The sequence below is a fragment of the Euprymna scolopes genome, chromosome 28, assembly GCF_053919585.1.
Source record: "Euprymna scolopes isolate OS-2025 chromosome 28, ASM5391958v1, whole genome shotgun sequence".
Classification (NCBI taxonomy): domain Eukaryota; kingdom Metazoa; phylum Mollusca; class Cephalopoda; order Sepiida; family Sepiolidae; genus Euprymna; species Euprymna scolopes.
In genome coordinates this window covers 92,033,351-92,058,104 of record NC_136509.1, presented here as the reverse complement: position 1 = coordinate 92,058,104, position 24,754 = coordinate 92,033,351, and the positions used below count along the sequence as shown (strand labels likewise).

The following is a 24,754-nucleotide window of genomic DNA, read 5'->3' as shown; positions in this document are numbered from 1 at the left end:
GTTAAGAGGAGCAAACAATAGAATAAGTCATGAAGAAAATAAAGAGTAAAGTTACATAGGAACTTTATTACATTATCAAAGCAATAAGGATTACAGAAAGATAGGGAGATAACTCTTTAGGCCATGACATTTCGAAACTAAGTGCTTCTCGTTTTTTATATATTTTTAGTCTTTAGTTTTTTTCAGTCTATTCTCTCTTTTATACGTATCATATTACCCCCCCCATAAATTTCTTTTCCAATTCTAATCTCCAAATTTTTTTCCATTTCTAATCTGAATATTTTCAAAGTTAGTGTTGTCTTTTTATGCTTGCATTTGTACAATGCAGATTTATCTTCTTTTCTGAGAAGCATTTAACTTCGAAATGCCATGGCCTAAAGAGGATGTTCCCTTATTGACTTGATAATATAAAATTCCTATGTCTAGAAAAAAACTTACTTTAATTTTATATTTTTATCATTCGTCAGTAAGTCATTTAATCACCAGCAATCAATGCATCAACTTGCTCTCTAGAATTTACAATAGTCCTAATTTAATTTAAGGGATCATCAGTTGTTTACCATACTACTCTAAAATACTAGAATGACTCGGAAAAGGAGGAAACGTTAATTTATATGCATAACTGATCCCCCACTTTAAATGTTTGTTCATTTGCACCCCTCTTCAGAATATTCACACGTAATTGCTTAAAAAGTAAAATATTTTTGGGGTGGGGGGATAGCGAAGAACGTTCACATACTATTCAATTTTGTTACGCGGGGCGGGGCACTCTGGATAGTAACAAAAATTAAAATTATTTCAGTCACGAAGGATCTCTCCTTCACCGACCGAGGACAGAAAAGTTGAACTGTAGCATTGCAATTGCTACATATGCTATTGCTACACTGTAGCAATAGCATTCATTACCTATTTATAATGATTGAATTCAACTTTTGAAGGGTCACAAAATAATCCATTAATCTTTTTCCAGGTAAACAAAAATATTAATTTGTTTACGAAAAAACAGAAATGCATTATGGTTGATTTAATTTTGTTTCATTCGTTCCGTTTTAAGATATTACAATTTTGATTTCAATAAATAATCGAACAACAGTAAATATATATATATATATATATATATATATATATATATATATATATATAAAATCAGAATTACGTAGAATTGTATAAATGTTGGTTATTTTTCGAGATTGTAAAAGTAAAAAAAGTAATTTGCATCTAAATGTTTTTCTTTGCTTTTTAACAAAATGTAGTTCTAATTTTAAAAGAAAATTTGATGATATTTAAGAAAAATAACTTAAAACGTTGACTATCAGGGAAAAATGATGAAATTAATTGTTTATTTTAAAAATGTTAGCATCATGGCAGATAAGTTATCTGCCAGATAACTGATTCAAATTTATTCAATGAATTTAAAAGACTGGATATTATTAATATTATTGGTTTTATTTATCTCCCCACGAGGGCAGAGTTAAACACAAGGTCGATTTCTAAATGTAGGGAAAATACAGCAACCCTAAAAGAGACCCTGGATTGGAAGAAAAATAAAAATTGCCTCAGTCGAAAAGGATTTCTCCTCTGACATGATTCCACGGAGAAGACTAAAATACCCCATGATATATTTATAATTATGCCAAATATTTGTTTGATGTATTATATGAAGTCGTAATTTCGTCTGCATGTCCGACTACAAAGTGAGAAACTACACAAGATTGCACCAATGAATGCACCATCGGATTCAGTGTGACGTGACCGCGATATGCTTACGGTAAAAAGGTACTGTGATTATTATTATTATTATTATTATTATTTTTATTATTATTTTTATTATTATTATTATTATTATTATTATTATTATCTTTGGAGGGTCATTAAGGGGTAAATTACTGCAGAGAACAGGGTACTTTTTTTTTTTTTTTTAAATATTTCAAAAATAATATTGAAATAGTCGCGGCCATGGAAGAACGCATTAAAAATAGTTTGTTGTTGTTGCTGTTATTATATATTACAAAATGATAAATTATTTCCACTAAAAATCTCGTTAATAATATACATCTAAGATTGAGAAAGGCACCTTTGAAAAGTGTCAGCATTGTGTGAATACGCAAAATTACACGACATCAGGTCAAATTCGGTCGCCATCTTGTTTTGATTTCGCTTATTCACATAATGCTGACATTTTTCAAGCGAGTTTTTTTTTCTTTCAATTTTAGATGCATAATACAAACCGAATTTTAATGGAAATGACTCCTTGCAATAAAAACAAAACTTTTTAATTGCGTAAACAGATTTTTTTTTCTCTCGCGTTCTTCCATAGTCGCGATCTTTATGAATTACCCAGGCAACTTACTTTCTTGTATATTGAACCAGTTGATAGAGAGAAAGAGGGGGGGGGTAAAAAGAAATATGTTAACACATTTTCGGCTATTTTGCAGTATAAACCAACAAAACTAAAGTGGTCAAAAAACAAAAATATATACCAAATAAACGTTACCAAAGGCAAGATAAGTTACTCTTCTAACTACCTAAATATTTTTGGTCGTGGTTTTACTTATTTTAAAGTGTTTTTTGGCCCAAAAGAAATTACGTTAAATCCGTTCAGTTAGAACGGAAAATAATCATGGTTGCCATAAGGAGACACTTAGTAATTGCTAAAAAGATTTAAAAAAAAAATTGAACAAAACACTACTGGTAGAAACACAGCCAATAAATATCCCCGTGAAATTTATTGGGTGGCTTTTTGCTAGTATTTTATTTAATTTTCGACTTTTGAGCGATTACCAAGATTCCCCAGATGACTGTCTAATAATCGTCACTGTTTCAAAGTAAATAAACACTTTTAAATAAGTTCTAACACAAAAAACGTATCCAGGTAGGTAGAAGAGTAACTAAACTGACCTTTGGTAATATTTATGTGCTAGTTGGTTACATGGTCTTTTGGCTAGGAATAAAATGTAGTATCTGTTCTGATGCTACACTTACTTCACCTTTTCTGTCCTCGGTCAGTGGAGGAGAAATCCTTAATGACTGAGACAATTTTTGATACTTATGCACTTTTGTAACCGTGCGGAAATGATAACGTTATTATTTAGAAAGCCATGCTTAACATGGGCAGTGTGACCTGAACCAGCTTTCCTCCCACCGTAAAATTAATTATTTTTTACGTTTTTTTATTTATTTATTTATTTATTTATTTGCGGATTAGTGTCGATCAGAGAATTAACTTTCATATTAGCAGAACAATTTTTTTAAAACTTTAGTTGATGACTTTTAACGTGGAGGAAACGTTCTATTAAATTGATACCCCACTTTTTGGTCAATCAGCAAAACTCTTCTCATTAAGCTATTTTTGTGGTGTAAAAGAAAATTTTAATAGAATGTTAGGTACAATTGAAAAGTGATCCCCTACGTTAAAAGTTATTAAATAAACTAAAAAAAAAAAATTTCCTGCTAATATGAAAGTCAAGTCTGTTATCGATGATTATCATCTAATATATATTTAAGTTTGGTTATATTGAAGATTTCAGCTTTAAGATGGCTGCCATCATCTTACCCAATAACTAATAATTTAATGACGAAACGATGCCATAACAATATAATTATTTATTACAGTATTAATGTTTGATAATTAAATTATTATATATATATATAAGTGAAATCGGGAATAGGGCTTTCCCTCCTGCCGTAAAATTGTTATATCATCGACGATGATATAACAATTTTACGGCAGGAGGGAAAGCCCTATTCCCGATTTCACTTAATTTAATAATTAAAATATAGTAAAACTTTAACTTGAAAATATTATTTTTTTAAAAATAGCGCGGTAACAAAAGTACATAAGCACCCATTTTTTTGTTGTTGTTCCTATCCAGAGTGCCCCTTTTAGAGGGAGCTGGATTTTCCCTACATTAAAAACCGACCTTGTGATTACTGATTAACTCTGCCCTCGTGGGGAGGAAAGTAAATAGGAACATTTATGTGCTATATATTTATTTTATTGATCAATTTCTTGCGTTTTGTTGTTTATATTGCAAAATGCCCAAAGAAAGGTGTTTGTTACACTTTTTTTTATTTAACTGTTCTATTTCCTTATCCGTGCTCCTGGGCAACGCCGGATAGCCCTGCTAGCTAGTTAACAATAATTGCAAAGAAAAGTGATGAAAAGATAGAAAAAGTAGTACAATTGATTCTTCTTCTCCTCCTCCTCCTCCCATTGATTTTAATGTTAGGAGTGACTCTGGTTTGTTAGTAATAGTAGTAGTAAATGTCCCTCTCCTCTTCCTCCTCCTTTTTCATATAGTGTTATAGTAGTAGTAAAAATCCCCCTCCTTCCCTATCATAGTATTGTTCAAAACGAAAGGAGGGGGAGGGCAATAGAAAGACTACAAACTCCACATCCACAACAAACAAAAATACCCACTGCTACTATAATTACTACAGCATTTAAGAAGAAGGCAGAGTTTAGGAACTGACAACCTCCTTTTCACATATAAAAAGAAAAGAATATGCGATTTATTTTTTTTTATTTTTTTTTTAAACTCAATATTTTTAGCATCTTTATAGAAAACCTAAGTGAAATCAATAAATAAAAATAAGTAAAAAAAAAAAAAGAAATGAAAACTGATTTATTTAATAATTTACATCGGTGATTATTTTCAAAAGTTTTTTTTCTTCCATCTACCAGGTAATTAATTTCAGATATAGCTTAGTCTCTTCATATCTTTTTTAAATGATAAAAAAATTAAGGTTATATTGAAGTTTCAAGCTTTAATATGGCCGCTATTAGAGCAATACTATTAGTTTAAATTTTAAGTTGTTGCAATTAATAATTTAATTATCAAACATTAATACTGTAATAAATATATTATATTGTTATGGCATCGTTTCGTCATTAAATTATTAGTTATTGGGTAAGATGATGGCAGCCATCTTAAAGCTGAAATCTTCAATATAACCAAACTTAAATATATATTAGATTCTTAAACTATTTTTTTTCTTTGAATTTCATTTATTTATTTTGTAAGCGAACTCATGACACTGACAGATTGGAGTACGGGCCGTCACGGCTTTGCTTGATGCTTCAGAACATCCTCCCAGGCATTATCTTTTTCTTTTTTTTTTTCGCGTGGAGAGATTAGTTTATTGTTGGTGTCCCCCTCCTCTGAATTACCAAACCAAGTTATTTTGATAACCATCTAAAATGTCATCTTTGGGAGAGGGGATAGATCTGATTATAAAATGACCTTGTGTCTAACTTTGGTGTAGTAGTGGTGGTGGTGGTTGGTTATCCAGGTAAATAAACATATTTCTAATTAAAATATTTGTTAATGTTTGATTAACAAATTTGACAGCGTTCATTGTAGATGTTGATAAAAAAAAACACCTAAAAAAATGGAATAAGGTTATTTTTTTTCTTTAATTAATTAAAACCATAATTATTTTGAAATAAATCAATAAAAAAAAAAACAAAAAAAAAAAACGAATGAATAAATATTTTTAATTCGTATTTTAATTTTGTTTACACACAAAAAAAAAGGTCGGATATCGCAATTGATTATTCAAATTGATTCCCGGAAAAAAAAGAAGACATTAACCGCTTTTAAAAATGCTTTTATTTATTTATTTTAAGGGGTGATATTGAAAGTGAACCTTCACAAAGCGATCACCATTTTTTTTTTCTTATTTCTTTTAGACAAAATAAATATAAATTTATTTCTCAAAAGAGCTAAAAAGAAAGAGAGAAAAGAAACTAGATCGATAAAGAAACTTGCCATTTAATATTGTTTGAAGTGATCACGTACACTACATAACTATATAGCTGCTAGCTAATCCACTCTTTTAAGATTAACGCGTCGCTTTTAAAGAATATATAAAGCACAATACGATGCCAATGGAGGGTTTATTTAATATTATCGTAGAAGAAATACAGAACTTTCACGTGAAAACGTTTTTTAAAGAAAGAAAAAACCGGAATAAATTACTACTAGGTTATAGACGTTCCGACACGCAGCCATCATGGAATGACTACAAGGCGTAAGAATGGAGATTGGCTCCGTGAGGCTGACATATAAAAAAAAGAAGCTTACCGAGCAGAAACCATTGCAGTAAATCGCCGTGGCCGGTTCCTTGTCTGTTAATCGTTTCTTGTATTCTTCATTTAGAGTCCTTAGTTCGTGCACAATAACAGGCAATTCCATTTTTTAGAAAACATCGGCGCTACATGTGCGCCATACGTAAACAGTTAGTCGACTGTGCGTGGCGTCCTCTGCCGGACGCCAGAGGAAAACACGAGCCATTCAGGAGAGACAACTTTCGTTTGAACTTTCAAAATTCCAACTTTCAAATTCGCTAAACGTCCAAAAAAAAGTTTTGTATTTAAAATTTTTATTTTTTTATTTTTATTTTAATCTAAAGAAGGTATTTATGAACTTATCGTGCTGCGCTATTTATTTAATAGTATTTTCAAGTTAAATTCAATTCGATATCTTTTTTTTGTAATCAAAATGTTAGATGAAAGTACAGAATAGTTACAAAACACCCTCCCCTCCCCATGTTAAGAATGGTTTTCTAAATAATAACGTTATTATTTCAGGGCGGTACAATAAGTACCCTACAGGATACCTAAAATTTCACATTTAAAAAGGGTAAAAATACAGAAAATCTTTAAAAAAAAAATTTTTTTAAACTTTATCAGGTCATATTTCAAAAATCACACAAATTGATCAAGTAATTTTTTTTTAACTAAGAAAATCAAATTTTATAACGAATCGAGATGTAGGGTTTTGATCCGCCATGTTTAATATTATTTGGGATCATTTTTAACGGGGGGGACTGTGGGGAGTTGAGCAACGAGATGTCTGTTCACATTATATTTAGATTTCTGCAAGTTAGTATCATCAAGGAAGCAAGAGACCGGGAGGGGATTCCAAAGTCTAGTAGTATGAGGGAGGAAACTATTAGAGTAAAATGCTTTCCAGCATATAGGGACTAAAACAGTGAAGGGGTGGAATTTTGCTACTTGTCGAGCTAGTCAGGAGTATGTACATCAAGGGAGTACAAGTGTTATGAATTCATCAGAGCACATTCCATTAAAGTACTTGTAAAACAGGCGCAGGGAGTCGACATTATTGTGATGTGACAGAGGTTGGAGCTTGGCTGATAGTGCGGGACTTATTAGATTTGAGACTGTGTTTTTGGACCCTGTCTAAGAGTGAGAAATTAGTGGTAGACGCACCAGCCCAGATGTGGCAACAATATTGTATGCATGGGCAAATTATAGCTTTGTAAAGATATAGGTTACTCTCTGGTGTGAGTAATTTTCTAGCATGGTAGAGGGAGCCCACCTTCTTTGCAGCAACCTTGAGCAATGTTCTCAATGTATTTGTTCTAGTTTATGTTGCCTGTGAATGTTAAGCCAAGGCGTTTGAACGATGAGCCCACAGATAGTGTGTTATTTGTCATGGAAATTGGTACTTGAGAGGAGAGAACCAGCACGACGCCCTTCGCCCCTTCCCCAAACACACACCTCAACCCACACCAAAATTTATTTGGCTATTGCATAATTTGATATTTAAATTTTATAGCAAATAAATATATCTACTGATCCACCGGGTCCCTTTAAGGGGAGCTGAATTTTTTTTACATTAAAAATCGACCTAGTGCAGTGGCAAGCAAAAAAAGAAAAAAAGTAAGCTTTTATAAATAGAATTACAAAACTTGAAAATTCCAAATTAATTAAAATTTTGGTATTATTGTAGATGGAAATCCTAAGCTAGTTAAACCCCTAAATAAAAACAATTCTACTTTTCAGGTTGATTACGTGTAAACACCCTGAAAAACGGCAATAAAAATTTAAAAAAAATAAATGATCAGTTTAGATTTTATAGTGGGTGATCAGTTTAGTATATAAATTTAATGTAAAATGACTTCACACTTTCTAACCAGATAGTGTTTGAAAATGTAATCATTTCCTAGGTTTAGTTTAAATTTTGGATGTAACTATGTTCGGATTTCAGTTACATTTTTGGGGGAGGGAAGGTGGAGGCTGTTACCACTTGAACTAAAAGTTAGTGATAGGGTGGATTTGAGAGGGTCTGTTACCACCCGAACTTATAGTCATTGATAGTGTTAGAAGGGGATCTCTCTCTACTTAAATCCTAACTCTCTTATATATATTTAACTATTCCTTTGTGCTTACGTCACTCGACAAGCATGTGACCTTCAGTCACGTTTTCTGTCCAAAATTATTGTTTTTATCCCTAGGTTTGAAAACCCATTCTTCTCATGTCCACCATATTCTTTTCTTGTTATTGTCTCTAAGTTAACCAAAATATTTTACTAAACATCCCCTTGTTTCAATAACATTTTAGAGAGTTGAGTTAATGCTTTTCGGGCACTCCCTAATAAAATAAATATTTCAACACAAGCTACTGAATAAACGAACAAACAACTTCGTAAAACTTGCAAGGAGAAGGTTTATTGAAGCAAGGGCATGATGCCATTTAGATATAGCTAGGATAGAACTCGTCTGCCTTTGCCCGGTAGTTAATCCCAAGTGGGAATTGTAGATACCGGTGTAGGCAGAGAGAGAGAGTGTGAGGAAGCAGGTCCGTTCTCTTTGACGTCTCGCTGGAAAAGGTTAGAGTTTTTCTCGTCCGGGACGGAAGCAGTTATAGTTCCTTAAGGAGGTAAGGAAGATCCCTGCGCTATGCCTCTGATTGGTCAGTATGTGCCATATCACACAGTCAGGGGAGGCACTGATGCACAAGAAAAGAGTTCTATTTGTTTCTGCTACAACATTCTCTCTGCATGCCTTTTTTCTATATAACAGTTACAAAACAATAATAATGTGTCCAGAATGAGAGTTCAATAGAAACGTTGTTTTAATTTGAATAAAATTTATTCAAATTAAAACAACGTTTCTATTGAACTCTCATTCTTGACGTTATTCTCGCGTTACCTACACACAGTTCAAACATTTCAAAATACAACTGCCAGATACAACGCGCGGCTCTATACAAATTTACAACATGGCAAGGAAGAAGAAAAGGAAAAAAGAAACAAAACAACACACTGAAGATGGAGTCTACCTCCAAAATATATTTGTGATGAATTTCAAACAAGTAAAATATTTGTTTATTTTCCTAATATTATGTTGTGATTTGGTTTCAAGCGCACTTGATGCGTTTTTATTTTATAATAATAATGTTCATTATCTTACTTTTTCAATAATAATAGTCAATGTTCTAAATCGACTATCAGCAAGGACACCCGATGTTGCCCCGGCATAACATAACAAATAAATAAACAACTTATTTATGGTTTGGCTTGCTTTCTCTTTAATAAAATAATCTTTTGTTGATAATAACCAACTACACTTTTTGCCTGTTAAAAACAGGCAAATGTTGTTTTAGAATGAGTGCTTTATGCTAAATTAATGGTTGAATTATGGAACGTCCAGGTGAACTCACTAATCTGGCACTGTATTTTATGGCATTGAGGGGTAATATGTTTCGGGCCAATTGCCAGGTCAAGGAAAACTCAGAGTTGTTGAGATGACTCAAAATTGGCGCCCAACTCCAGCAGGAGTGGATCTCCTCCCTCAACAACCCCAAACACTTGATGAGCAGGTCATCGGTGACTTCCCTCATTAGTTTCTTATATAATTTCTTTCTCAAAAGCTGTAAAAGGTCGCTGCTCTACACTTTCTCATGAATTGTGTGTCACTCCATGGCTTGTGACATGCCTCAACGGAGTGGTCGGGGTGATATTTGAAAAGGTGCCATTGACTGCAAGGTTCCACACAGACTTAGCTGCCAATATGAGAGATGATGACACAGCCAAAAAATGTAACATAGCATGGATGGCTATATGCAAATGCATGCAAAATGACATCACCGTTTTTTTTTTTTTGTTTTTTTTTTACAAGGTGGTCACCACTTATCAAGGCCCGGAAGCCACTCAGGGATAAGGGTTATTGTAAGTACAGTATGTTAGTGTGGATATTTAATAAAGTATCCACTTAAGGGGGCGGTTCATCAGGAATTTGTTTATGTTGGACTTGAAGACATCCAAGTTGTAGTCAGAAGGGAAGCAGGCAGACAGAACAGAGTTCCACAGGCGTGCAGTTCTAAGAAAGAAAATGGAATCTACATTTTGATTTAGGCATAGATAAAGAGTGGGGAAAGTTTTTGACAGAAAAAAAAAGACTATTAAAAAGGGGAAAGAGGACGATCATAGGAGAGACGTGGAGCATGGAAGAAAGTCATGTTCAAGATCACACAAGGAGCGTAGAAAACATTCTAGATCACATGGGTGATGTCATGGCCATAACAATGATGAAATAAATGTTGTTGTTACAAAGAAAAAGCGAGTTGAAGTTCTTTTCTATTCTTTGTCTCTTTGCGACTGAAAACTACAACGTGTTGGTTCCCTGGAGAACGTTAGAAGACCACAGAAACAATGTTGGGGGTAGACGTTTGTTGCTGAGCTGAGGAGGACATGGTATCACACTTGCATTGTTGAATGAATGAAGAAATAAAGGCTTACAATGAGGAGGAAAATTAAAAATTTTGAGAGAAAACAAAGATCTCAAGGCCACTAAAAACAACAATATTTTCAGGGAAACAGCAGTATTGCTTTGAAAGATGGTGATGGCACCCTCATAACTGACTTAAACCTATTAATCCAAAAATATGAAGAGTTCTACACTGAACTCTATAAAACCAGGAGACCCCAAGATCAATCCTTTACAGACGGAGAGAGGGCTGCTTTGCTACATTCTCCCAATACTAATGTCTGAAGTATACTCTGTAATTATTCATATTATTTGGATTCTTCAGACTACTGCTCTCATCTTGAATGGCATATTTATTAAAGTACTTAGTAAAATACAGTTGTAAGTTACACTCTTCTAGAGGTTGAAGGTTCAATTCTCAGTGCTGGTAACACTCAAAATTACAATTATGAATTACTATCCAATAGTGATGGAACAATTCCAATATTTTTTCTGATCTTGATACAATTACCAATTCCATACTAAATTCTCAATTCCAATACAATTACCGATTCCGATTTCGATTCTTTATAAATCTCTAAATATTTAACTATAAAAGTCTTATTTTGTCCCGATTACTGTAAAAACATATCTTAAATGTCTCTATATTTTCTCAAACGTAAAAACACACTTGTGAGGGCGTGGTCTAGAGATTTTAGTCTTACTGGAAGTTTAAATCAATAAATATTTATTATTTTATTATTACTACAAGCAGTGGAAGATGTTTCTTAAACCAAAATCAAATAAAAAAGATAATTTAAGGAATCGGTTTTGGCATCGGAAAATAGGCTAAAATTTTTCTGATTCCAATACCAATTCTGATACCCCAAAAAAGTCTGATTTTTCGGATTCCCGATTCCGATTAATTGTCACAACACTACTATCCAGTTATAGCATATGGAATGAGAGTATGCTACTCCTGTGGATTAAATTTTTTGAAATTCCATGCAGATTCCTGAGTTCAACAGAAAGATTCCAGAGTTTGACAAAATACTCCTGAAGAAGGTCGGAGGTTACATCAACCGAAACGTGAATCAAGATGAGAACAGTAGCCCAAAGAATCTAAATAATACAAATAATTAATCCTCATCTCAAAATTTCAGAAGTAGTCTATAATTGAACAGCTAAAGGGAGATAAATCTCCAGAAGAAGGCATTCTCCAAGATGTGGGTGAACCAACTGCAGAGATTTTCACCAGCTTATGCAACAGATGTCTTAAGGGTAGAATACTTAGCAACTGGAAGACTGCATCAGTTACAATCCTCCATAGGATGTGGCACTATATCTTAGTGCCCTGGATGTTAGCAACCTCCCCCTACCCGATTTGGCCGTAGGCAGAGGGATATACAGAAATGCAGCCCCATAATTACCTTTCTTCTATTGACCTCTTTTCGCCAGACAGCATGCGTTATTTTCCCTTTCTGTAAACGAGAGGGGAGGGGGCACCTCCTCCCCCTCAGCACTAGTGAAGGGTAGTTAGTTTAAGAAAAAGAAGAGCAATTGCAAATTCTATGTAAAAATATTGAAATATATATTATATAGATTTTATAAAATAAAATAGTTAATCATATTTCATACATATTGCGATTGTGTCGTGTTGTATGCTTTTTTTTTGTGTCTGCCATAAACGTCTTGTTGGATGAGGCGGCCCTGAAGACGAAGGAAGAAAATTCCAGCCAGAATGCCACCAGAGTAATCTTGAGAGAATGAAGGAGCCACACACTTACATCCAACATCCCAGGTACCCTAACCCTAACCCTAACCCACATCCAACATCTCCGTATTCTTTTCCTCTTGATAATCAGACCCTAATGACTGATCCATCTTCACATTATCATGGGATCGTTTCTAAGACTTCTAACCATGTCTTTATCTTTGGGATATCATTTATCCCCCCCCCCTCCCCGGGGAGCTGATTCCGTTCCCAGGACGTTTCTCAACCAAGTAATTCTCTCCAGGGAAACAATAGTACCATAGGAAAGGAGTCTTGAAAGATATTAAAAAACTACAAGCCAATAAACCTACTTTCTGTTGTTTACAAACTATTCTCCCAAAATTTTCCTCAAAAAGGACGCAAAATATACATGAAAGAAACTTATCCAAAGAGGTTCCTGATCTGGATTTTCCACCATGAACCACGTTTAAGTTGTAAGGCAACTTCAAGAAAAAGCTAATGAGCGTAGTATAAAGCTTTGTTTTGCCTTTGGGGACTATAAAATTTGATTCTATTGAATTCAGTCCTATGTTCAAAGCTTTGAAATGTTAAGGAGTTGACAGTATTTACATCAATTTGTATCAGGACCTTTATGGGGGAGCAACTTTCAAACTTTAACAAGATAGTGAAACGATCGGAGCTTCTACACTATTGGGATGAGATTTATAAATTTAAACATGGCGCAACAAGTTGAAAAATTATTGCAGCTCCTCTTCCAATTTTGGATTTTGTAATCATGCCCATATTTCTTTATTTTGTTCTTAAAGTTGATGAGTTCCTTTTCTTCTGATGAGTTAAGGGCGGAATAAATTAAAAAAAATTACATAATAATCACATGAATGATTTTGTGTTATGAAACAGGTGCTGTCAAGAATTGTGCATTTCAATGAAAAAGAAATAAATGGTAAGATGAAGAGAAAAGGTAATCGGTAAAGAAATGAATGGTAAGATGGTCAACATCTTGAAATTTGGAATATAAACCTTTGTCATTTATTTATATATGCTCTGTAGTTACATTGAGCTTCATAAATTAAAGGATTAGTATAAATAAAGGGTGAAAAATAATTAAAAAAAACATTGGAAAGGAAAAAAACAAGGCGATTCTACACTAGTGGGACTAAATTTCGGAAATCGTAATACTGAATTTTACATGAAAACAATGGTATCTACGAATTCCTCGCATTTTTAAGATGATTATATCCAAAAATTACGAAAATCGATCAGGTAGAAAATTATTTATTAAAGAAAATAAAAAATAGAATTTGATGAAAACAATCGTAAAACACAGGAGAGTTTAAAAGGGAGGTAATTTTCTGTTTCAATTTAAACAAGATGGCGGCAATTTTTCATGTGCTGACATGATTGAAGTTGTATTTTTTTAATAATTTAGTAATATTCAGTAAATTCTGACTGCATAAATTAGAAGCTACCATTGAAATTTATTCAACAAAAATAAAATCAGTTGAAACCATTGTTTTTTATCTGAAAACTCCATTTATCGACTACAAAATCTCGCCCCAATAGTGTAGAAACGCCAAAAGATCATTACTGGTAGAAGTGTCGGAAAAGGCGGCATTTTACCAAACATCTTTACATCCTGCCTGCAAGATTTAGTGATCAATTAAATTGACTTGAAATGTAGGGATATCTGTTTCTTGGTCATCTAGAATTTTCTGACGCTATCATTGTCAGAAGCCATATACAGTATTAAAAGAGACTCTTAATGATATTCGTAGTGCTAGTCATATAGTTGGCCTAAACATACACACTGGTAAAAATAAAATCATATTTGATAAATACAAGGGTCCTTCCAAAAGTAAAGCCTCCTATTTTTTTAAACTCAAAAAGTTGGGTTCTTCTTCATTATTGAAGCAGAATTCGAAAATTGAAATATTGAATTTCAAGTGAAACCAATAGTAGCTAATTAATTGTCATGTCATAGTAATGAACATATCCCAAAATTAGGAAAAACGATAAGATAGAAAATTAAGTAGTAATGAAAATAGTTTTTTAAGATAATTAGTGAAAACTGAGTTTTGCAAAACAAACAAACAAAAAAAAAAAACCCAGAGAGTTCAAATTCTAATAAAAGGGAGGTAATTATGTTCTGAAAACTGAAAACCTTTGGCCAATTTAGCAAGACTTAGGGTTTTCTAAATGTCTTCGAAAACTGTTTTCATTAATAAGTGATTTTCTACCTTGTGGTTCTTTTTTTTTGTAATTAGACAATTATGTCTACCCAGGGAAGATTATGAAAAGCGACATGGATATAAAGTCTGAAATCAAATGGTGAATTGTGCTTGGATGGAGAACCTCTTCTAAAGTAGATAACATCATGGAAAGTAGAACATTAAATAAAATGTCACTTTACAACTGATTTTTTGGTCCCCCCCCCCGACAAAAGGAGGGTGGACATGTAAATTCACCCTTCTCCGTTTGTCCGTCCGCACTTTTCTCAATAACTATGCCTTGGACATTTTTGAAATTTTGCACAAACATTAAACATGATATGAGTAAAAAAGTAACAAAATGGATTTTCCGTGGAAAACTCTGGTAGCCCCCTTAGGGGTGCCTTTCAGGTTAAAATGGCTGAAATTGACACTTTTGTGCTTATTAAAAAAAATTGATACCTTGAATTTTTATAAAACTTTCTGAAAAGTTGTAACTGATTTCTATATAATTTTGTTTGTCTATACTTCATGATAACTCTTGGGTGTGCCCCAAGGGCTCTTTTAGGGCTAATAAAAACACTCCATTTTTTGGACTATTTTACCATATTTGTCTAAAATTTTCTGTGTATGTCTATTTAGCAGTTGTGCATGGTGCTGAAAACAAATTTAAATATGTTAAGGTCTTGGAGACTTTTGGGACTAAATGGGGGGGGGGCAAATGATGGACTTAGTGATCTTTTATGCCTCGTTCACTGTGCACTCACTTCTTTTAAAATTGATCTGCACCACAGATCTTCTGTTGGTTTCATATTTATTTTTAACTAGCCTGGATGTCCGGCGTTGCCCGGGCATGTGGAGGTGTGTGTAAGAGTGTTGGTGGAGCAAAAAAAAAAAAGAAGCAAAATTGCGAGTGCAAAAAAAAAAAAAAAATTAGGAGTAGTAGGCAGGCTCGACCCTGTAACGCGCAGGAGGAAAAGGAGGCGAAAAAAAGCAAACAGTCTTTTTGATGCACCCATCACGATTGTGACATCACAGGCGGTTGAAATAATGCCTTTCATGCAATGTCATTGACACAAGGTTTGAATGACTTGCAAAAATGTCGATGAAAAAAAGTGACCCCTCCTTGTAAAAAACGGCCCAGTTGACAGTGAAAGAATTAATGTTTTTAGGCAATTTTTTTTTATTTTTGTCATCCAAGAGAGCAAGCTTTAAAACGATACCGATTTTGTCATGGTCGGACATGTCTGTCAAAAGTTTTTGGCACACACACACACACACACACACACACACACACACACACACACACACACACACACACATAAACACACACACACACACTTTGCCTTTATATCATAGACTAGCGAGGGTACCCGGCGTTGCCCGGGTGTGGATAGGTTTTATAGTAAGGGTATTGAGCAACAGAGCCTAAAAAAATGTTTAAAAAAAAAAATTAACCAACCCCCTAAAAAAAATGAAATAGCAGCGAGTATCCGTGCGAGCACAAAAAAAAGTAGTCAGCGGGCAGGCAGGCTCGAACCTGTAACGCTAAGAGGAAAAGGAGGTGAAAAAAAGTGAACAGTTTTGTCGCCGCAGCCAGAGTGACATATGACATTGCCACTGTTCAAATTAAGCTTAGTCATTGCAAGGCGTATGATGACTTTGCAAAAATGTCGATGATAAAAGTGACCCCTCTTTGTAAAAAAATGTCCCAGTTGATGGTGAAAAAGATCAATGTTTCTGGCCAATTTTTGGATATTTGTTGGCCGAGAGACTGAGCTTTCAAATGATACCGATTTTCTCAGTGCTGGTTGCATGTGCCAAAAGTTTTAGTAAGACATATATACATACATATATACATTCACTGCAGACAGGTTAGATTTATATGATTCTCTGCTCATCTTTATGCAAATGAAGAAAGTAAGTGGGTGCTGAATACCCCTACTTTGCACAGTTCCAGATCATCTTTATGTTAGGTGCAGCACATATTAGTTATCCTCTGATATTCTGAATTGTGACCATATATGGGGGAGGAGGATAGAGTTCTTCAGCCGTGAAGAAGACAATCCATCTAGGAAAGAGGGCTCTGTTAAACAATTAAACCAGAAAGAGGAAGCCTGTTAGGTAATCTTCTGGTGATGATGTCGCAAACAAAACACACGCTTTCACTTTATCATAAACTAGCACGGAAGTAGTAAGGTCTAAAAAACTGTCATATGAGTGTGCAAACATTCACTTGCTAAAGTATTTGAATGACTATTGGAGAGAAACTGAATGGCTACTAGACACCACCCTTGGACGTCTTCTGTCTCTCTATACAGAAGTTTGTCATAGTCCTAACATGACGATACTTCTCATCAGAAATAAACCCCAACCAAATATTCAAATAAAACATGGTGCGCTGTTTCTTCAAGCCAACCAGCATGTTCCCCAGATTGCGAACGGAGTTACCCCGTTTATTAATACAGGACAGCTTCAAATACCAAATAAGGAGTCGTAGACAATGAAGAAATAATAAAAATAAAAAAATGAATAAAAGTAAATATACATACTCGCAAGCCAGCATCCAAAATAAAAAAAAGGCCCCTCAATCCATTTATACACCAGGAAGGAGGAGGTAAGTAATGGGATATACTTTTTCTCTTCTTGTAGTGGCACTATAGCCATGACAGAAGCTAATCTGTGTCAGCCATTAGGCCTTAATACCAGAGCAGTTTCAGCAGTCAAAAGTAGGAAATAAAGAGAGACATCGAAATATGATTGTTAAGATGAAATAAAGAAGGCCCAAAAAGGAATGTGACAAAACAGGACTTTTATTTGAAGTGTGAACACAAGCGACTTCTCTCCAAGCGAAGTACTAATAGAAAGATAACACCTCGTCCCCTTTTCTCCCCTGGTGGCCCTCTCTTAATATAAGGGGAGATCACCAAGTCTTTCCTTTGGCGGGATAAATAGGATGGGATGTTAACAATAGTAATCCAGAGGAGATGGTGAGAAGCGATGCCAATGTCATGCTGATGTCATGCCTGAAATTAAACAGTGAATTGCACTTAGATGGACAGTCTCTTCTAAAGTAAACAACATCATCAAGAGTAGAACATTAAACGGAAACACATCATGCCTGTTATGGCATATTATCGTAGCGAAACATGGGCACTTAATAACGCAATGAAAGAAAAGCTATGAGCAGTAAAATACAAAATGGAGTGCATTATGCTCGACATGAATGTTAAAAAGAAAAATGAAACACCTGGATTAGGCAGCAAACTGGAGTAAACGATATGATCACGGGCATACGAATAGCAAATATAGATGAATAGGTCAGGTTTTTTGAGATGCAGAGACAGTGGATGGACATCTAGAGCGACAAAATGGAAAAGACCAAAAAGAAGAGCAAAACCCTGGTGCAGAAACAACAAAAGCGATCAAGGATGACAATGGGATGATGATGATGATGATGATGATGATGATGATGATGACGATGCTGATGACGATGATGATGATGATGATGATGATGATGACGACGATGATGATGACGATGATGATGATGATGATGATGACGACGATGCTGACGACGACGACGATGATGATGATGATGATGATGATTTTGATGATGATGATGATGATGATGACGACGATGCTGACGACGATGATGATGATGATGATGATGATGACGACGATGCTGACGACTATGATGATGACTATGATGATGATGATGATGATGATGATGATGATGACGACAATGACAATGATAATTATGATGACAATGATGATGATGATGATGATGATGATGATGACGATGCTGATGACTATGATGATGATGATGATGATGACGACGATGCTGACGACTATGATGATGATGATGATGATGATGATGACGACGACAATGACAATGATAATTATGATGACAATGATGATGATGATGACGATGACGACAGCGACGAGGACAATGATGACAATGATGATGGTGATGATGGTGGTGATGATTATGATAATCTTTTCTTAATATTTTCTATTCACATCTTTTTCAGCTATGAGAACTGAGGAAGAAATGATGAACATCAAGCAATAAATTAAAGGAAAATCACAACTGAAACAGCCCCCCCCCCTGTTCTGTCTTCAGACCGGGCTCTTTTTTAACAAGGGACACATGCTTTAAGAGCACCGGTGCCTCGGGCCTCGTTCTCATTCATCTCTGTGCAAGTTTTTTCATATATAGTTTTCTTTCTTATTTCTTCCCTTCCTGATCTTTCTTTAATGGAAAGATTAGCCGTTTAGGCATTCCAAATGAAAAAAGAAAAGGAAAAAAATGTCATATCGCTATCTTTCGAGAACTCCATGCCCCCACGCGATCTCGCGCTAGTATCGTTCTGCGATTCTGCCCCTCCTTTACTCCTTTTCACCGCGGAATTCAAAACTACACGACTTTACTCGACTCCATGAACTGGGCTTTCCCCGTTTAAGCCATGAGGTACGTTTAGTACATCCTATTATTCCTTACCTGGCTATTCCTTCTATGAAGAACTCGAAACCCTGTTTCTGTTTATTTAATCTAGTGTGTGACTTCTATATTTAATTTGTAGAAATTCTAATTATTCTTTTCCCTCGCGCGCACAGAACTTATACCTTTTCTCAGACTTCTATTATTTTTATTTCATGGGCGCTTGGGTAGTTTATGCACCGCACTAGAATAACAACCTTTGTAAAAAGGAGACATAAACGCCATACTTTCACCTAACGATTTAATAATAATAATAAAAAAAAAGAAAAAGAAAAGACACTTTTCTAACTGTTACGGACTTTCACCTAACAATTTAATGGAGAAAAGACATTTTCTAACCACTCCATACTTTCACCTAACGATTTAATAATAATAAAAAAAAGAAAAAGAAAAGGCATTTTTCTAACTGTTACGGACTTTCATCTAACAATTTAATGGAGAAAAGACACTTTTCTAACTGTTACGGACTTTCACCTAACAGTTGATTGAAAAAGATAAGATATCTCAGAATCTGTTAATTTGGAAGCCTGTCCAAAACATAATTATTTTCATGTATTATTTCCTTTTGTTTAATTATGTTTTCTCCTTTTAACTATTTGTTTTGTTTTTGTTTCAGATTTTTTACCTAATTAATAAAGCGTTTTCAACGTACCAGTTGTTTTCGTTATGTTAATTTGAGTTTATCTGTCTGCCAACGCACGCTTTCTAAAAGTTGACTGCTAGACGGTATTGTAGGTACCTGAAAGCAAGATTCTGAGGAATAACTGCCGCGAGTTCCAGAACACCCCCTATAAAAATGTGTCGCATGGAACGAAGATTCAACCCATGAAAAGGAAAATCACTACTGAAACAGCCCCCCTATTCAAATTAGTTTGTTTCATATGACACAGAAGAGTGAGTAAATACATTATACTAAAAAAGAGGTATTTTGAATGGGGAACGATTTAGGTTTTCGTTTGAATTCAGAGTACTTGTATGATGTTCAAATTATGTTGTTGATTTAGCTGATACACTAATTGGGGTGCCAAATTATTGTATATAGGCTATTTATAGGTGATGCTAATTACTGTATTAGCCATACAAACCACATTACATCTAATGGAATCTTACGAATTTCAAACTATGTTTGGATTTATGGCTTCTTCTCCATTCCCCGTCCTATGGAGTTATGTATTCTCCCCGATGGGAAACCCTGATTTTTGATCTGGTTTATTTTACGGCATATGAACCACCTATGAGTTCCTATTTACAATGCTTCCCCACGGGACAGAGTTAGACACCAGGGTCGTTTTTTAATGTGGAGAAATGGAACAAAAATTAAAATTGTCTCAGTCGTGAAGCATTTCTCCTCCACTGAGAGAGAACAAGAAACTGAAGTGCAGCATCTGAAGAATAGATACTACACTTTGATCTTAGCCTGACCACCTATGAGTTATTTAATCATGAATAAAGTCTGATATAATTCTAAAGATACGATAATTATTTATATTCTGAGAATATATTGCTCCATAAAAACATAACTCCTTGAAAATATCGACATACAAGCTAAGAAAAGACTCTGACAATCTCCTAAACCACATACCACAGCATTTTACTTGAGGTGGTTAGGTTTGTTTTATGGTGTTGTGGGGGCCGGTCGTCCGGAGACAATCGACCCAACAACTAACAAAATAAACACAGGCAAAAGGTGAACAGCATGCAAGGCAAAGAAGAATGACAGACACAGGTTGTTTGATTTAAAGACGAGGGTTCGCCCTTTATTTTGAATATAAACAAAAATGTTCAAATCCGGGTGCTGATCGTCTGGAAGGTCGCACGTCAGTGGAGGCAAGGTCTGGAGGCCCGGACTGGTATTCTGGACGTAGTGTGGTTCAGAGGGTGCTTGCTGGGTATGGAAATGGTCAGCTGGGCGTCAGGGCGATCCGGAACGCAGGGTGAACACTGAGAGTTCGGGTGTCAGTGTTGAGGAACCGATAACACCGAGAACGGAGGGATCAGTGTTTGGAACGGACGACAGGTACGGAGCCAGGTAGCGGACCAGAGGTGCAAGCGAGGTAGCGGACCGGAGGTGCGAGGTAGCGGACCAGAGGTGCAAGCGAGGTAGCGGACCAGAGGTGCGAGCAAGGTAGCGGATCGGAGGTGCGAGCGAGGTAGCGGACCGGAGGTGCGAGCGAGGTAGCGGACCAGAGGTGCGAGCGAGGTAGCGGACCGGAGGTGCGAGGTAGCGGACCAGAGGTGCGAGCGAGGTAGCGGACCAGAGGTGCGAGGTAGCTTAGATTGCAGGCAGGAGATGCAGTGCAGTGCAGGAAGCTGAGGTTGCAGGCAGGAGATGCAGTGCAGTGCAGGAAGCTGAGGTTGCAGGCAGGAGATGCAGGAAGCTGGATGCTGCAGGCAGGAGATGCAGGAAGCTGGATGCTGCAGGCAGGAGATGCAGGAAGCTGGAGGCTGCAGGCAGGAGGTGCTAACAGAGTAAACAAAGTGGTAGGTCTTTCGTAGGAACCTAGCCCTGAAAAGGGCTCTTTGAGTTACTGCTGTAGCTGCATCGGCGCTGGTCCTGGAGTGGTTCTGAGGAGGGCTAACAGAGTAAACAAAGTGGTAGGTCTTTTGTAGGAACCTAGCCCTGAAAAGGGCTCTTTGAATACTGCTGTCGCTGCTTCGGCACTGGTTCTGGTTCTCGGGTGTTTCCTGACCGCTGCTGCTACCGCATGAGATCCGTCGGCTAGTGTGAGTGGATCTCCAATTCAGGGGACTCATAGCCCCCTAGCCGGATTGACTTTTTTGGCCGAGAGGCGCTTTCTTTGTTGAGACAGGGTGTTACAACTGGCGTCGGTCTCGGAAAAAGGATAAATGAAAGTCATTAATTCCAGACGAAATGTTTACAAGTCAAACTTAGTTTGGCAGTTTGAGAGTTGTATTTAATTTCATTCCGTCTGAAACAAAAAAGACAATCATTTCGTTATTAATCGTAAAAGATTAATTTTTATGAGTGTTTCCCTTTTACAGCGAGGATGCTGGGGGGGAGGGAGACATAAGTAGGTCAGCTGCTGACCTTGCCTTTTAGGTGAGGCTATTCGTCCACACTCCTTTCTTTCTCTCCGTCGCTCATGTTAGAGATGACGCGTGTTTAAACACGGTGGAGTAGGGGAAGGTAGTTTTCTTGTCCCCACGACAATGGTATATCAACCATCTATAGGTGATTTAATTCGGAACATAGTTGTTCAATATGATTGAATATAATAATACATTGTTCTTAAATAGTCAGAATACATTACTCTTCTGGCACGTCTATATTCAAAATTCAATTATACAGATTAATTGATTGATTGATTAATTGATTAATTTTCGCCATTGTTTGAGAGATTAAATAAATCCATTTAGAAAAATCTGTTAAAAGGGAGATAACTTTCTTGTATCTTCAAATTATCTCCCTTTCCAAAAGATATTTTTGAAGCATTGATTGAGCTGCCCTTAGAGAGAGAGATTGAGACATGATTATCAGCATCTACATTAGATAAGACAATAATATTACAGAAAGAGAAATTCAAATGAGAGGATGCTACTGAAATCAATTTAGCGACACACAATTGCTCCAATAGCAAATCTTTCAATTGTAAAACTGTTAAATAAATCAGTTTATATTGTTGATCATTGTATGAATTGTTTTCATTTGCATTAAGTAAAACAGCTGCTCGGCATAAGGGTTGGAAATGTGGACTATATTGTTAGAAATGTGGACAATTATATGGGTGAGGCAGAAGGGGACCTGAACCCCTAGGATTTTAATTGTCACTAGGGGTGATCCTCAACTTTGCACACCACACACACTTTTATAATTTTTTAATGTACAGTTGGTTCAAAATCAATAACAACAACACCCCCCTCAAGGTTCATACCTACAATAGCTTTCAATAAGTAAGTCCAGCTTCTGGCCTGTTCATGCGACATAAATATAAATTTAGCTAAATTGCTACTAATGATAAGAAAGTGGTGCCTACAAACCCGGGTAGTATATGTGTAGATAATAGTACACACACACACACACACACACACACACACACACACACACACACACACACACACACACACATATATATATATCATTTATTAGAAGGTAAGCAGTTGTATTTGGTCACTACAAACAGCTATCTGTTTCAGTCAATGAAACTTCATCAGGCGACTCTGAACCATCTGATGCTAAATAAAAAAGGAAAATGTCATCTAATAAATAAATTAAAGAAATATATATATTTTGCTCTTGTTATCGAGCTCTATCTAACAACCTCATTGTATTCATTAGTTCCTACTTTTGAATATCTCAAGCCTGAATATATATATATATATATATATATATATATATATATATATATATTTAGTTTAGTGGGGGATGCCCTTTTCTCTACCCTGCAACCCCTCTCCCACAGAAGAGACGTTGCGAGCCTATCCTTGTTTTATCGTTATTTTCATGGCAGGTGCTCGTCTAAACTCCAATCCCTGGTCCTCCCTCGCCAATCTTTAACGAAAAACACCCGTCTAGCTGAATCCACTGTGAAAAATTTCCCCCACTCTATATCTGTGCCTAAATCAAAACGCGGATTCCATGAACAAAGCTTCTTTCTTAGAACTGCACGCCTGTGGAACTCTGTTCCGTCTGCCTGCTTCCCTCTGGACTACAACTTGGATGTCTTCAAGTCCAATGTTAACAAATTCCTAATGAACCGCCCCCTTAAGTAAACACTTCATCAAATCTCCACACTAACGTAATGTACTTGCAATAACCCTTATCCCTGAGTGGCTTCCGGGCCTTGATAAGTGGTGATCACTGTGTAAAAAAAAAAAAAAATATATATATATATATTTAAAAGAGTGCAGCCATCAACAATTGTGGGTTTTTCAGCCTTCTATCATATTTTTATTTTAAAATATTTTTATAACGCGTTTCAAGCTTTGTTTCGCTCTCTTCAGTTATTTTCGTAAAAAGTTTTTTTTTAAAATGAAAGTTTGAAATGTTATTTTTACATCTGCTGGTACTAAATGTGTTTTTCAGAGTTATGGGGTCCCGAACATTCTGTCCTCAGCAGTAAGTGTTGGTAGTGTCTAGTCAGAGTTAAATTCAAAGATGGGGCTTTTGGTTCATTCGGTGAAGGTTTTTATGTTTTTTTTATGGCTTTCTTTCCCCATGTATAGCACACACTCACACACAATCACACACACATACATATACATACATGTACATATACATTTACACATGTATACACACGCACGCAGGTATATGCACATATACACACGCATATACACAGAAATATATGTAGGAGCATACATATATACATACCATATATATATATATATATATATATAAATTAAAATATGCATCAGGTGTGCTTGAAAGCCAAATTACAATGCAATATTACGAAAATAAACAAATATTTTACTTGTTTAAATTTATAATTTAAATATATTTCCAAGTCAAACTTCATCCTCAGTATTTTTTTTTTCATTTTTTTCTTCTTCTTTCTTGCCATATTGTAAAGTAGGAGAAAGAAAGTCAGTAGCAAAGATCCATGAGTTGTCTCTCAGTGGTTGTATTTTGAACTGCCAGGAACGGTGCGTTGGCTACACAAGATTAACGTCAGTAGTCTGAAGAATAATAATATGATGTCTTGAAAGATTCATCTTGACTTTTTTTTTTTCCAATGACTCATCATAGGGCTATCTTTGATACCCTAAACAATTTTAAAGACACACCAAGCCCAGTGAGATTAACAGATTAGTGCCTATAAAAGTATAAATAGGCATAGTAACAGAATTGTACTTTGATT

General features: G+C 35.5%; 1 protein-coding gene across 1 annotated transcript in view; it reads right to left on the bottom strand.

Moving 5' to 3' along the window:
- LOC145249731 (uncharacterized) overlaps window positions 1–6,296 on the bottom strand; it is a 97,455-nt gene extending 91,159 nt beyond the window's left edge. The window contains exon 1 of the mRNA XM_080111633.1: window positions 6,087–6,296. Coding sequence (XP_079967759.1) covers window positions 6,087–6,197 — 111 coding nt within the window. The 5' untranslated portion in view covers window positions 6,198–6,296. The remainder of the gene's footprint in view (window positions 1–6,086) is intronic.
- Window positions 6,297–24,754: the final 18,458 nt, after the last annotated feature.